This window comes from Nilaparvata lugens, chromosome 4 (assembly GCF_014356525.2).
Source record: "Nilaparvata lugens isolate BPH chromosome 4, ASM1435652v1, whole genome shotgun sequence".
Classification (NCBI taxonomy): domain Eukaryota; kingdom Metazoa; phylum Arthropoda; class Insecta; order Hemiptera; family Delphacidae; genus Nilaparvata; species Nilaparvata lugens.
This window is the reverse complement of record NC_052507.1, coordinates 53,930,828-53,947,733: the sequence shown is the minus strand read 5'-3', so window position 1 is coordinate 53,947,733 and position 16,906 is coordinate 53,930,828. Positions and strand designations below refer to the sequence as shown.

Genomic DNA, 16,906 nt, shown 5'->3' with positions numbered 1-16,906 from the left:
AAATTTATAATAACATCTTTAAAAAATATATTTTCTTGATAAATAAAATATGATTAACTATTTTCAACAATAATGAACAGTTGAATTCATCAGATATACCAGTGTCAGCTGTTTGGGTGGCAAGGCTGAGATCTGGCAACCCTTTTCTCCTATCTTCCTATCTGCCATTATAAGGTAGACCTCACTATTCTGTGGTTTTGTACCAGTCACGTGACACGGAACAATCTACCAGTAGAACTGGAACAATCTACTGCTTTTGGTGTTCCCAGAATGAACCCACTGAGAACCCTGAACATTTTGTTTAATTCCAATGATTCTAATAATTATTTTATAATAATATCTGGGTAATCAATGACTATCTATAGTATGGATAGATCTATATTATAGATATTTTTTGTCACTGCCAACTGAGAAGCTGATAAATTCAAAAATAAAAATTTACAGTTGGCAATAGAGGTACCCATATAATATTTTTTATGTTGGCAACATTTGATCCAAGCCCAGCTGTTCTTTGAATTTGAAGTTGTGTTTGTAGTTGTAAATAATTGAGCTGATTAGAATTTGAATGTTGTTGTGTTAATTACCTGCCAATTTTCCAAAACTGTAACGTGTCTCATTAAAATTTCAATAGTTTTTAAGTAATTTATGATCGAGTGATATTCATGATTCGCTCACAAGTGTCCAACAGATCCAACTCAATGACTGAAAGACGTATTTCTGAATCCAGTCGCACCTCTGCAGGTACATACTTATTTAGTTTGCCATTTTATAACATTTTTTAAAAACTATTTTTACAAATTTGCTGGTTATTTTAATCAAATATTCCACACTAACCAGGCTCAAAAAGCATTTGATAAAGAGCCTACTAGGCTCATCATGTTGTTTGTAACTAACTTGACTGAATCCTAGATTGTAATGATAGTTCAAACATTAATGCTCTTTTATTCCAAGTCAAATTCTTAAGGAAGGCGAATCAAGTTAAATAGACTAACTGGTTAACACCAAACCCTTAACTTAAAGCTAAACTATTTAGCCTATGTAGCCTACATAAATGAATATTTGTTTTATTTATTAATACAGAATAATAGCCTAGGCTATCATAAATAAAAAATAACAAGTGAAAGCTATCATTTTATAACTTAGGCTATCTTTTCTTTATAATAGTACCTACCTAACAAGATTTTTAATGTTTTGGTATGACAGAGTCTGCGTATCAAATAAGGCATAAATCTATCCAAATCACCAGTGTTTCGAGGAGAGTTGTTACTGGTATTGAACTTATATTAACCAGTAATCTTATTAAGATTCATCTTAATCAGAGTTTCTGTGTTTTTCTTGATCCATGTCATTGTCTTGACCAGAAGATAGGACAAAAATCATAAGACACATCTTTCACTATGGGACCAACACATAAGTTAGTTTTTTCATAAGCTAGTTTCAAGACAAATCATTGATTTCAATTAAGACTGAACCATCAACTTCAATAGTAGATAAAATGCATTCTATTGATATATATAGGCCTACTAACAATTAATTAATAATATAGTATAATATATTATCGTTTATCGAACAGTATACATTCATCTACAAGAAACATTTCTATAGGCCTATTAACTTATTCATTGAACGTTAATATCATTCAACTTACACGGGTAATTACACACATTAGGTTAATCAAAAAAACTAGAAACTAGTGGCTAGTTCAAAAATTTATTTGAATAATCATGTGCTAGCTTTAGGTAGATGCAACAAGGACTAATCACATGTTTCCGGAAAATTCTTAGGGTAGCCTATGATCTCATTGGATGCACATGACATCATGTGCAGATAAAACACAAAATCTGGAAAGAGCCATAGAAACACTCACATAGGAACGCGTTCATTTGCCGTTGGCGTTCAGTGTAATCGGTTACAAGGAACTTGGGTAAATCAAATGAAAACCTTAAAAGTGTTATATATAATTTATTTTGACAACTAGTTGAAACATACATTTATCATTTTTGACATAGTCTCTTTGAAGTGTTATGCAAGTGTTCAACTGCTTTGGAAGCGCATGGATACCATGTTTGGTTGTGCCTGTGCCTATAATAATAATAATGGTTTTTGTTCATAGCACAGACATGCCACCAGGGCATGTCCATAAGGGAACACGTCAAGATAATAATAAAAACAAGTCCTTAGATGGACAGTCAAAATGTTACAGAAAGTAAAAAAGAAACACAAAAAAATACATCCAAGCAGCAGGCAAATGCGCTTGAGTCCTCCCCATTCTACAGTAAGGGAGGTTCAGCCTGTGCCTTTTCCTGGTGTCATGCCGATGAAAGTCACCTCTGGTAGGCAAGGCAACAAGTCCCCGAAAAGCTGCAATGGCAGACCTGAAAATGTAGAGGTTGAAGACTGTCATTATGCGCTCCCTTATAAACAGTGGCTTGCAATTTGCCAGATAATCAGCCCCACATAAAATTCGTATAGCTTTCTTCTGCACCAGCAATATCCTTTTTACCTCGGTGGCACCACCCCACAGTGTAATACCATACGCCATCACGCTATGGAAGCAGGCGAAGTAGCACATTCGATGATGGGCCCCCGGGATGCAACATCTCAGACTCCTCAGCAGGAACAGCACTCTATTGAGCCTGCAACAGAAACCCTTAATGTGATCTCCCCAAGCAAGCTTACGATCCATTGTAATGCCCAAGAGCTTCACCGAGGGGAAGTTGTACTGATCACCATTCCTGAGGCTGAACACAATGGACTGGGTCTTCTCGCTGTTAAGAAAAAATCTATTTGCTCGGAACCAGTCAGCCACGGTCCCTTCTGAAGCCTGCATCAGTTCACGCAGGTCAGCCAAGTCCCCATTGATGTCCAATAATGAGGTATCATCAGCATAGCATACCACTGTCCTGTGTCTGGAGAGAGCGACATCGTTTATCATGATCAGGAACAATAAGGGCCCCAGCACAGAGCCCTGGGGCACCCCACAGGTCACCAATCTCACCCGCGACCTCACACCATTTGCGGACACAGACTGCTGACGACCCTCCAGGTAGGAGCGGAGAAGCACCAGAGGACTGCCAACTATGCCATAGGCAGAGAGCTTAGACATTAAGATGTCATGGTCTAGGGTATCAAAAGCCTTGCTGAGATCACAGAGAGTCAACCCAGCAAGACCTCCCCCCTCCAAACTCTCAATTACTTTTAAGATTAAATATCCCACAGCCTCAACAGTGGACCTCCCCGCTCTGAATCCAAACTGCGTACCTTCAAATAAGCCATTAACCTCACAAAATTCATATAGCTGCTCTGCTATTACCATCTCGAATATCTTTGAGAGTATAGGTAATATAGATATTGGCCTGTAATTGTTGGGGAAAAACTGGAATGGGGAAAACTTTTTTAAAAACTGGAATCGTTTTGCCAATTTGAGCTGGCTAGGAAAAACAGACTGAGCTAAACATAGGTTTATACAGTATGTCAGGGGAACGACGATCAGCTTAATAATACATTTTACAAACCTACTAGACATATGATAAAAGTCTTTACTAGCAGAGCTCTTCATACTGGATGTGATCCTCAAGATGTCCTCTGGTGTGACACTGCTCCAAGTCAGGGTAGCCGCTGTTGGTTGCCTGGATTCTCTCAGCAGTTGTGTTGGTGATGCTGATTCCTCTGGAGAAGCAACAATCCTATCCCTGATGTGCTGGATAGAGTCAATCCAGTGGTTGTCCAGCTCCTCCGAAGACAGTGGGACACTTGCTGGGGCAGATGCTTTTGTCTCCCTTCGGATCACATTCTAGGCTGCCAGACACTTATTTGAGGCCCCATTGATAATGTCTGCATTGCAGGAGAGCCTAGCCTGCCTGGTTTCAAGATGGTATCTGACCTTCAGTCTTTGATACATAGACTTCGATTCACCTGAGCCCTCCTGTCGAAACCTTTCATAGGCCATCAGGACCAAGTCTCTCAGATTAATAAGATCTTGGCTTATCCAAGGAGATGTTCGTCCTCTCCCAGCTTGCTTCAGCACTCTGAGTGGGAAGGCTGAGTTGAACTCACCCAACAGCCGATTGAAGAATGCTGTAAATGTGGGCTGAGCATCCAGAGAGTGCTGAAGCAGTAGAATCCAATCCACATGACCAATCAAACAGCAGAACCGCTCAAAAGAACTCCTAGAGATAATTCTAGTCACCATTGGTTGAAATGGCAGGTTGTCTCCTGGTTGGAGATGAGAAGTTGAGGAGGGTACCACCCTACACCTTATCACATCATGATCACCAAGAGCATAGTGCATAACCTCACACCAAATATTCACATTCACTTTCAGGCTAGTGGCAACATTATCTAGGCAAGCGGCCAGCCTAGTAGGCTGATGTATTGTCAAGTATAAGTTCCTTGATCTCAACAAGTTTTTAAAATCAGTTGTTTTTTGTCCTCAACAAGCACATTGATGTTAAAATCACCTCCCATCACAATGTCAAAGCCAGGAAAATGATGTTCAAGATGCTCAATCAAAGACTCCAATACATTAGAAAAGCTGTCAATATTTCCAGATGGTGGCCGGTATACTACCACAATACACAGTTTATCATTCAGCAATGCTAGGCATGCAAATTCATGCTTACCCTCCATGCAGAAGCGATCTAAATCTACTGAGCATGCTTTTACACTCTTAGCAGCAAAAATTGCTACTCCACCATTGTGAAGCACTCTACGTGAGAAATCAGACATCAGTTCAAGGTCTTTTATTTTAATATGCTGCAAATCACACCCCCTCAGCCAGTGCTCAGAGAAGCATAAAATATCATATTCATCAAATTGATCAATTGCTTCAACTTGATAAACTTTATTACTCAAACACTGTATATTACAGAAAAGTATTTGTAGACTTGAATCCATCAGTCTTTCTTGCAAGCAGCCTGCTTTGGTTTGCCTAAAAAAACTTTTGGTTGATTTCTGTTTTTTACACTGGTTGGAGTAAATTTTTTAACTAAAGTACCCTCTGTACAAAAATCAGCACTTAAGACAAGGTTATAGAACTTTTCAGAAATAGCAAGCTTGAAAGAAGAGTATGTATCGTACCTTGATTTCAGTTTGCAACAGTCAAATTCGGAGCTGGCTATACCAGACTGAGTCAAATATGTTTCAATGTCCGAAACTCCCACCTCAGGTTGAAGCCTTGATATAAAAATAGAACTTCTCTTGTCCACGGTCTTCAGGGGTTGCACACTACCTGCAGTAGGCACTGGAGGAGAACTCTTTTTAGAACCAATAATATGTTTTGGCTTTTTTGCTACAGCAGTCACCAAGAATTAAAATACTGAAGTCACCTTCCTACTTGTTAGGTTCACAACAGGATTAATAGGACAGCTGGGCTTATCACAGTCAATTGAATCCAATGAAACATTCACCGAAATATTATCTATCTTTTGAAACAATGTCAGCAGGACAGTTCACAACACGATTACCTAAAGTAGTCACACTATGTGAACTTTCTATCACCTCAACTCTTTTGGAAAGTTTTAGAATGTTTTAACTCAGATTTTTGATTTTGTCAAAAATTGAAGTAGATTTACTTCGATCGTCCGTACAATTTAAATTTGAAGGAGTCGCAACACTGAAGCATAGAGATGACCTCAACTTGGCATTCGTCACAGTACCAATGTACACTATCACCAAGAATTAAAATACTGTTGTTTTTCTTTTTAGACAGACCCACACATCTCGCATGGAACCACTTGTCACATATTCCATCACATTTTACACCTAAATCATCATATTTAACAATTTCGGTACACTTAGAGCAAATATTAACATCCATTCAGCCACTGTCATCATTATCATGCCTGTAGCCACTCGTGCACCGCGGTTTTCACTTCTTCATCATCACATTGGAATCGCTTGCCTACTATTGCATCTTTAAGCTCTCCGAACACATGAAAGTCACTAGGGGCGAGGTCTGGAGAATAAGGTGGGTGAATGAGGCATTCAAATTTGATATCCTGGATAGTTTGAACGGAGAGACGGGTTGCATGTGGTCGGGCGTTGTCATGCTGTAACAACACACCTGAAGTGAGAAGTCCTCGTCGTTCACTCCTGATTGCTGGCCGAAGTTGATTTTTCAAGAGATTTGAATAAAAATTAATGTTTACTGTAATTCCCCTGTCAATGTAATGCTCCAAAATTACTCCGTTCACATCGCAGAAGAGAGTCAGCAAGAGTTTTCCTGCAGATCGCTGAGTTCAGCATTTTTCGATTTTGGCGATGAGCTATGGCACCATTCCTTTTTTTGTTTCTGGTTGATGGTAATGCTTGTTTCTGGACAAACATGAATCACTATTCTATAATGTCATCCTGCAATGAATTTCAATTGGTTTAACACCTTCACTGCTCAAGAAACGAATGACTGATCGCTGATCTAACGCGGTGCATATTGATAATGGGGCGGCAATATTGTAATTGAAGTCACTGCTAATTGTGTGTAGCAAGGTAACTGATGCACCTGGTAGTCATTGTGTGAGCTTTAACAAACATCCCTGCCAACTACCGTAATATTGATCTGAATACAGATCAATCCTTCAACTTCTCGGAATTTTACAACAATTTTAAGGTTTTCATTTGATTCACCCTCGTATAACTCGTTTTCTATGGCTCTTTTCAGATCTTGTTTCACATCTGGGCGCTTGGTAATTCATAATCTCACTTGTACATACGTGCGTGCATCCAATGTGATCCATAAGAAAATACTAGGTACTATAAGAATATTTTGACATTGGGGATCCTATTCTAATTAAGAAACTACTTTTCTGTAGCTTCATATTGAAATAAACTAATTTCTTAAAATGGGAAGGTTGCCATGTAATACATTTTGTGTTACATTAGAAATAAGACAGATCAATATTACTCTGGTTGGAATAAAGTTGAAAGTTACGAAACAAAATATGTGAAATATAGAAGCAATATTTTGTATTTGAAAAAGATCTAGTTTGTTATTATGGGTTTAAGCAGTTTAGCGTGGGTATGGGCCTAGCGTTTATTATGGGTGTAAGCAGTAGTATAATTAAAAGTTGTTTATTTCAAAGATCAATACATCAGTCCATGAGCGAGTTCTTGAACCCAGGGTGTCACTAGTCACTCACTAAACACTGTAGTAACCAGCACTATAGTAATTCTTCCGATTCATGGATGTAATCGTTTTCAGTTAAGTTATTCTTTGATATTCGCTGCAAAAACGTTTTAGTACTAATGCTTCTTGATGTGATGAACAGGAATCAGATTGATGAAATTTGCTCCAGTTATAGAGATTAAGTGGAGATTAGAAATTCACAAATTTTCTTTTGTAGCTACATAACAGCAACCTAAATGTTAGCTAGTGGCGCCAAATTTGGCCTCGACATTTCTCAGATCTAGCACTATCTATGGTGTAAGTTTCAACTAAATCTATATACGCTCGATTTAGAAGACCAGGTAGATAGTAAAATTCTATAAACCTTAGAACAAGCAATGAAAAATGAAAGACCTGCAGAAAACCACAAAATTTTGTAAATACCTTATGTTTTCGTCCAAAAATTCCCTAAAGTACATCACGGATTTTCAATTTATTCTCTTGTGGAAATGAAAACTAAGCACAAATACATTAACACATTATTTATTGAACTTCAGTCTGTTTCTCTGTTGTGAGATCCAGTTTCACCAACTCTATAATTTTAAATCGTTATCTTTTTACTTTCCTTGCCCTACTACCATAGGTAAGGAAAGTATTGCTTTCCAAAAAAAAATTAAGGTACCCCAATTTCAAGTTTTCTATACGTTTCAAGGTCCCCTGAGTCCAAAAACATGATTTTTGGGTATTGGTCTGTGTATGTGTGTATGTCTTTGAACACGATAACACCATTGCATTCCTAATCAACCGATTGACTTGAAATTTTAAACTTAGGGTCCTTATACCATGAGGACCCGACAGTAAGAAATTCAATTCAAGATGGCGGAAAAATGGCGGATACTTACTAAAAAACCATGTTTTTCACGGTTTTCTCGAAAACGGCTTTAACTATTTTCTTCAAATTTATACCATGGATAGCTACTTATAAGCCCTATCAACTGACATGAGTCTCATTTCTGGGAAAATTGCAGGAGCTCCGTAATATTCTTGAGAAAAATGGCGGATAATTACTACAAAACCATGTTTTTCACGATTTTCTCGAAAATGACTTGACTGATTTATTTTAAATTCATACCCTGTATAGCTATTTATCAGCTCCATCAACTGGCATGAGTCTTTTTCCTTGGAAACTAATGGGGCCCACCCCATCCTTGAGAAATGGACTTTGTAAATTCCTTCTCGTGCATGAGGTAGGTAGGTAGAGCAGTTTATAAAAAGAACACATAGTCGTGATATTTCATCTGTAGAACAGGTGTTTCCACGACTTTTAAAAAAATCATCGAATTTCACAATAATTTACACAAAGGAAAAAGTACTCTGAAAACAATGATATATAACTTACACATATACAGTAGTCTGATCGTAGTTTCAAATATTTTGCCGCCAATAACATAATTACGATGTTATTCCTCTAAATTATTCTCGTTTAAGAATGAGGCTTACAGTTCAATGAGCAAGGAAAGTTGTGTGAGTGTTCCACGCCAGATTTTTCCAATTTGTAATAAATATATGGATTTGACATGTAGAAATTTTATTTTGTGTGTGATTTGTTGCAGTGCGATTCAGCCTGACTGACATCCGTATCAAAGACAACGAAATCACCGTTGACCAAACCAAAGCTGATGAATTCATGGTGCATCTCGGCTTCCTCCAACACGAAGTCCGCTACAAGGTGACCATTCCGATTCCCAAGGAGCAGATGCCCCTCAAGGACTGTCAGTCGTACAGCTACGTGGGGTCAGCCGCACCCCAAACGGCCGCCGGGGGGTCTGGTGGACCCCTTATCACCCATTTCAACCTGTCGCATGACGCTGATAACTTCTACTTGAATTTTGAAATTAGCGCCATCACTGAGACAACGCTTACTGACGTCATACAGCTAAGAGTCGAGAACAGCGATGCGGTCATCACGTTTCTGCTCACCGCTAATGTCTTGGGTTCGTATTTATCTATTTATTCATCAATTGAAAGTACCAGGTGGCACGGAATGCGCACATGTGACATTAGTCTGTTCCTCAAAAGCTGAGACACGAATAATCTACAGTTTGCGCTTGTAAATTTATAAAGCCGGCGCCAAACTTTTCATGCAGCGTTCCGAGCTGACTCATGTCCGATATTCCTGTTGGGTGGTAAAACAAATCACATGACGGACATGTGTGGCATGCAGCATTTCCAGGTCGTTGTCATCGGATCAAAACGCTGCATGGAAAGTGTGGCTCCGACTTAAAAGTGTTCATCGAAAGGAGATCTGTTCATCGAAAGGAAATACAATCACATACAGTTTGCGCTTGTGTGTGTATAAAAGTTATGACACACATCAGTTGTTAATTTCTGAACTCGTACCAGTAAATTATGCTTTCATTCACACTGAACCAAGCACTTTGATTATTCAGTTCAGTACAAGAGAAAGATGTTGGTGGCTACTGTAAAACGGTTTTGCTGGGGTTTTTTAGCAATTTTGATTTGACTTGTTAAATTTGTCGTTTCAGATGCTAAAATCATCAGAAAATGACAAGTTTGCTTTTTGCACACAGAAACATTAGTGGCATCCACTATTAGCCATCGGTAATTAAATACTACTTTCAGTACTGGCATCACATAGAGACATTAGCAGCAGGGAATCAGCAATTCTAGTAGCTGCCATTAAATTTGGCTGGGTGGACTCCACTAATGTCTCTGTGTGCATGGGGCTTAAGTGATGGACTGTTTTTCAAAACTGAGCCCTATTGAGAAGGTTATTCAAGGAATGATGAGAGATGAACGACCTTTAGTGTAGCCAAGTGTAATAGTGTATTACTTATTTTGTCTGTGGTGTAGCTGACCTCAAGCATCCTTCCCTCCAACAAAAGAGCCATTGAGTGATCTGGTTCATCAGATATCATGCTGGGATAATCTCTTTCCTTAAAATGTGTTTTAATATTCAAGGCACCTTGGGTCTAAATAGTTCGATTAGACCCATGTCGATTTTAAATAAATTCGATTTGTGATACTTTTAAACTCTCAAATTATTCTTAAGTTTTCTATTCTTTTACTAATTTTGAAAGTTTAAATTATGCATACTATGATACGAAAATCAAACTACAAAAAATTAGTGTCAAAGAGAATTATAATCATTAAATATAGATTCTATATCGAAGTTGAAAGTTTGTAAGCTCTATTCCAGTAGTCTACATTCCTTAACAGATTGATATTTGAGTTTTGCAGAACGTATCAGTATTCAATCAATCTGAAGTACAGTAGTACAATAGGTATAAGGTATACCTGTTGAATAATATGCCACTAGTGTAACCTAGTGTTACAATAGTGCTAATCATCACTGTCTAATCTAGTACTCTACTCTATCTAATCAGTACTGCCAAACAGGATGTTACTCGTTCTACACTTTGACCCAATCAACGTTGTTTTTTTTAATACAAATGAAAAATCTGAATATAAAGGCTGCCAAACTTTACTTTGGTACAAACTGCATATAATTTGTTCACAGTGAGTGCCATTAGCTTTTCCAGTCTCTTGATTTGTAATGGAGATTGCAAGAGGAGTAATTTATTGTTCCTCTCGGGGCCGTTTGCACAGTGACAGTATAAACTTAATTTAATTTTAAACTGGATTAAATCCGTATCAAGTCCAGTTTGTTATAATGTGTTTCATTTCGAGTTTAAGCCACCAGCTGATTAAATTCAGTTTAAGCTTTGACTGTGCAAACGGCTCTTAGTATTGGGCACAGAAGCGCTCCTGAATTTTATCTTTTTATTATTTTATTTGTACAAAAATTTGACACATTGACACTTTAAAACATTGAAATAGAAGACAGACATTAATTTTTTGGGAGAGAAAAATAGGCAGACCTGAAGCTATTTCTCTACTGAATTTATTTGGAACAATACTGTTTGATGTATGAACATCATGTTGGTAATTGGTAATTTGTGTCCTTTGTGCAGGCACAGGGAAAGGCACGCCACTGTTGAAAAACGGCATCCACGTGATTGAAGTTCCTCACCACTTGAAAGAGTGCACAGAATATCCGCGCACCAGAATTGTAGATGGCGCCACTTCCGAAGATTCGTCGTGATCGGTTTCAACTTTGGCCGAAGTCAGCGAATTCTTAACTCGTCACAACATCTAGTTACAACTTGGCTACTGATCAGTAGATCGGTTTCAACGATTTGCCGAAGTCAGAATATGACAATTCATCATGTTAAGTTACAACTACTGAACATATCTCCCATCAGTACTACAGAAGTTGTGAGTCTATCCAAACATTTTACTTTTGTCTCCATTAAAGATTGGTAAAATTATTTGGAAGGTGTTGCGTTTTCGTTGTAGATTATCAATTTATTAATTATTGGCAAAATTATTTGAAAGGTTTTTCTTTTTTGTTATAGATTACTAATCCATAATTAATCTTCAATAATTTCTGTTGATATTGATAATGACAAAACATTCAGTTGATGAATGAATTTTTAATCATGATTATTCTATAGCTATGTTGACTGATGACTGTAGTGAGATTTACTTCAAACTGAAGTAAACAAATAACATTAATGAATGTAAGCCCTTCTCCTTAATCATTGGTGACAGTCTGAAGTGAATGTCACTTTAGACTGTACTTCTAAACGATACTGAAACACAATCTGTGGTGAAAACGAATTAGTTGCCCAGCAGTCAATACCAGCAAGGCATGGCCGTATATTTAACAATCTTTTAAATTACTATTATTTCTTATACTCTCTTTTCGAGGACCCCTGTTGAATAAACCTCACTCTGGCTTATTTACATAAATTTCATTTATAAGATAATGTTGTTGAGACTAGTTTAGTAGTTTGTAATGGTAATTGGTTTGTAATTCTATTACTATTTTCATTATCAAACTGTAATGAATTTCGGTTTACCAACTAATTATCACAAATGCAATACTATTCAAGTCTTACAAATTCAAACAATTAATTCTCCATTGTCTCTCCAAATGACATCTTAAGAACTCGCCTTTTTCTGACTATGTATATCAATCTCATTTATAAAATAATGTTATCTATTACTTGTAATTATTTCTTATTTCATTACAAAGTTGTGATAACTCTGATGAACTATTTGTAACAATGACCTGTTGGTACGATAAACTTACTTTGACATAGTAAAGAAACCTAGATTTTTAGTATACACAAAACCATGTCATATTACAAATTGAATGCTTCCATTCAATTTATTTCTAAATATCTTTCATCAGAAATAAAAGTAATGATAATTTTGCTAGACTATTTACGTATTACAATATTAAAACATGGTATTTGAGCAGCTTCTTCACGAATGCCTTCCTCATGCAGGTGCAGGCCAAGACCTTAAATCTTATAAGGAGATCTTAAATCTCTATAAATTTCTCCATTTCACGTATTTCTCCAGAACACCTCTATTATCATTTCTCAAAATAATTTTGTATAGGTTAGCTGAATATAGTTGAACAAGTAAGTTTTCCAAGATATTCAGTATATTTATTTTTGTGGAAAAACGTTGTTGTATTCTCCCTTAATCTTCCTCAATAAATTGATTAACAAAAAATGTAATCCAATTCAAAATTGTTGAAATGAATGCATTCACAAACATTAGATTCGCCTCGCCATAAAGTCAATTACTAGTCGAACTCATTCAAATGCTGCCTGAAAAGAAATTAGCATTGGTCCTTATGAGAGTGTTCACACATGTGCAGAGTGCTCAAGTGTAAACACTCCCATAATAACTGATATTCATTTTCTGCCTATCTCCAGAAATTAATTAGAAACCACTTTTAGTCAAATATAATAGTAAGAAGAATTATGATAATCTTGAATCTGAAAATTCGCAATTTAGATTCCAAAACTTGATACTCAATCTTTGAATATAGTTAGAGTATAATGCATTTGTACTTATTATCTTATTACGATCTACATCAACAGTATTATATTAAGAAATTAATAATATTAATATAATAGTAGATATTATGTAGTTTTCGACCGATGGGACCCCTATGATCACAAGTATTTCTGTGTTCGGTTTTATGATATCTATTCTAAAATGTGGGTGTTTAAATTACAGTATATTATAAATGTAATAATTTATTAATAGTTTAATGACTCATCTTCATACATCATGAAATATTTTTGAGGAACTGTTTTAAATTGCTTTTTTGAATAAGGAATTCATTCTGAATCTTATATACGGAAATATGTGCACAATATAACTTATATTGTACTAATATATTAGTACAGCTGTAGTAGATTATTATCAAAAATTAAGTACTATCAATATAAAAAAAACGTCTCGTTCATAATTCAAAAATTGTAATAATTCATTTCATACCTTAAATATGAAAAGATGTGCACAATATGTCTAAAAAGTTAGTTCATCTAGTATAATTATTATTGAAAATGTGTTCATATAATATATAACATATCAATTAATTTTAAAATCCGGCGGGGCTCAATTTGGCAGATGCAGTGAGATTCCCTCCTATTTGTCAGCATTCCTCATAAATACTATCAATGCTTCCCATTCGAACATTGTTGACATTTCAAGCGCTATGGTTAATGTTGGGTTTAAATTTCTTTGTCTCAGAGATTGTTTCTTGATATCAATATGTTCGAAAATCTTCCACATTTCATTTCTTTATGAGTATCTTTCATATTTTATAAGTACATGTTTTGTCCTACTCTTCTCTATGCTCAAACTATATACTTAAATAGTAATGTTCTGCAATAATAATTCAATATCACGTATAGCTAGATCCACTGTGAACTGTCAGCATTGAATAGAAAATATGTTATTTATAAAATATGCGAACAGTTCAAAGTGCGTCTTATTATAGATAATACTGTACGTACTCGTAGTTGGCTGTTGACTTTTAAGAGACTATGATGAATCAATATGTGATGATAGTATGTGTTACAAGTGATACTACTTGACGTTTTAGTAACTAATTATTCTTGTTTTATATAGGATGGCAACTTGTTTATAGATATTTTTAACTGGTTTTAACAATGATTACATTATCTTTGATCAGAAACTTATGACTGTTGATTGATGCAGGACTGGCTAATATTATTGGAAATTACTGTGGAAATCCTACTACTGTAGTTGTAAGATATCAGTTTTGTTGGAATATTAGAGTTTAAGAATTTTGTTAAGGCTACTATTGACAGAATCAGTTTTACTATAATTGTTGAGAGTAATTTGTGTAAAAATTTTACTAGTTCTCAGAGAAAATTTTATAAAATATAATTACTGCTGTTGAAGAATTATTTTTGATGGAAATTTTGACTTTCCTCTAATCTAATTTGCAAAAGTTATATTTACATTGTATCTCATACTAGACTTCTGCGTTTTCCATTATTTGTCAATTTGTAAAGTTCTCCAGTGTCGTTTTTCAATATTGATCATTAATTCAACAACCCATTCACTAATGCATTTTTTGCATCATAATACATGTAGTGTCAAAAGATTCACCAATTCAACTGAACCTCGCAGCTTCTAATTAGTCTTGTAAAAAATATATGTATTTACTTGTTTTCAAATTTGTTAGTTACTTTTAACTTGGTGTAAAAGTCAGTACAGTTAACAAAATTAATTTTTGATTATGAACTTCTTCCAAGTTTTGCTCATTAGTCTGAACCAGAACTGAAGATGTTAAATGATTTGCCATTTCAGTATTTCTAAAAAGTAAAAGGAAATTTAGCCATAATAGTTTGTATTGTTTGTCCATTATTTTCGAATTTAAAATGTAATTAAAGCTTATTGATTCAACTTTCGTATTCAATTTCTACCTTTCATTACCACTCTAGGTAATTTCGTTGGAAAGTTGTAGTGTGTGCATAGACTAGACAGTCTCCATTTTGTTACATGTTATATTCTATTTTATAGTGAGATTCGCGTTATAAATTCAGCACCTAAAAAACATTGGTTTGCTGTCCTTTAGACAAAACAAGTAGCTCTAGCTCAGCAACGTTGCCAAATTGTTTGTTGGCTATGGAGAAAGAGAATGAACTACCAGACTATTTAAGGATTTTTCTTGGTGAATCTATATAAAAAGCAAAATGGCACTGATCTATTAACTCATTCATTGACCATATACAGAAGTGAAATCTGCTGGATCAAATATGTTCAAATTTGGCTGGTAAGTTTAGCTGGCCTTCTAAGAACGGATTTGAAAAAAAAATCCAAAGATACGTCCAAAATTTGTGTTTTTTTAAGTTTTCTCAGCTTTTTAGAGAATTGATTCTCAAAAAAATATAAAATTCAGTACTGTAATGGGCTGTTTTGGGTTCGGAAAACACCCAAAAAAAGATTTTAAATGAGCCTTGGCGAGAATATACCGTTTAGTTGCAAAAACTGTTTTTTTTTGTCAGAATCGAAGGTGGTGCACGAACAAGGACAAGTAAATTGATTTGCTTGAATATCAGTGTTGCAATTCTAATACATGGAATAGAATATCCTTGATGCTATTAGGTAACTGCGATGAGATACAATATGGAGCCAAACAATTCGAGCAAAAATCCTGATGCATCTAATGCGGGATTGTGCCTCAGAATCTAACAAATTCCGAATAAATATTGTGAAGCTCTGAAACCTATATGGCTATTTAGAAAATGCTTCAAGGTCAGAATCTGTCCAGATTAATGCTCTTATTATTGCCAGTTGCTGCTTGTAGAAATATGTTCATCAATACTTTGTTATCGGCAATAGATAGAATTACGAATAATTCGAATCCAACCCACATATACATCCACCAATGCCTACCGTGAAATCAAGTTATGAGAAAACTCTTATTCTAATGATATTATTGGATCGGCGCTAATAGAATGCGACATGTCAAACACGCACGGTACCGTAACTGTTTTAGAAATGAATTGAACTCTGAATATGATTTACTGAATTTTAAAATATTGTATGATAAAATAGTTTACAGCAGTGCAGGATTATTTTTATATTTTAATAATAATTTGGAAATAATTGATTATCAGAATATTAGATAGCCATCTGGACATCTAGATGGTCTTGGAAAATAACACTCTGATCAACTCCATAAGGTGGGCTACTCCAGCCCACCCAAATTTTGGGGGGGCAGAGCCCACCCAAAATTTCGACTGATTATTATTGGAAACAGAAAATAGTATTATGATAACTTTAAAATATTCTTGTTATCCTTAACTTATTAAGTTTATATACAATATTAATAAATGTCAATGTTGGAAGTAAAAACATCACCTATATAAAATGAAGAACCTAGGCTTACATGAGATCTAGCATTAGATTCCAAGCAAATTATTATTCAATTCAAAAGCCATGTTGAAAATAAATTTACAATTTTTTAACAGGCCTGTGCTTTATTACAGGCTTAATATTACATTACAGGTTTACTGTTTTACACTACAGTATGTATCTAACTTTTAATGCTTTTCTTAGAAGAAGAATCTCGATAAACCGTCTTTACTTGAGTTGCTGAAGAAACTCAGTACTTCTAATTCAAGTAAAAAATCCATCAACAAAATTCTATAAGCTTAATAAAAATAAGTTTTTATTTTCATTTTATTTAATGCAATACAGTACGGTATTTTAAAGTTTCTAAGTACCGTTTATCCTGTGTAAAAAAATATACTCTTGCTACTAAACAATCAATGTGCAAGTGAGTTTTAAGACTATTAAAACCTTTTAATTTAGTGACATTTAACTTTAAAATTAGAGGCAGAATTTAAAGCTGTTTATATTATCAACTATTTAGTT

The 16,906-nt window shown here is 35.3% G+C and overlaps 1 protein-coding gene across 1 annotated transcript; it reads left to right on the top strand.

The window, feature by feature from the left end:
* The first annotated feature begins 496 nt into the window (after positions 1-496).
* LOC111053037 lies at positions 497-14,929 on the top strand. The gene is made up of 3 exons (XM_022339865.2): positions 497-741; positions 8,716-9,096; positions 11,098-14,929. The coding sequence occupies exons 1-3, from the start codon at positions 663-665 to the stop codon at positions 11,226-11,228; spliced, it is 591 nt and encodes a 196-aa protein (XP_022195557.1). The 5' UTR covers positions 497-662; the 3' UTR covers positions 11,229-14,929.
* The last annotated feature ends 1,977 nt before the right edge of the window (positions 14,930-16,906 follow it).

Excerpts from the sequence above, each read along its gene's own strand:
- LOC111053037 (XM_022339865.2), top strand. The coding sequence starts at position 663 with ATGATTCGCTCACAAGTGTCCAACAGATCCAACTCAATGACTGAAAGA. Across the intron at positions 742-8,715 it reads ATCCAGTCGCACCTCTGCAG|TGCGATTCAGCCTGACTGAC; the intron begins GTACATACTTAT and ends GATTTGTTGCAG. Across the intron at positions 9,097-11,097 it reads GCTCACCGCTAATGTCTTGG|GCACAGGGAAAGGCACGCCA; the intron begins GTTCGTATTTAT and ends TCCTTTGTGCAG.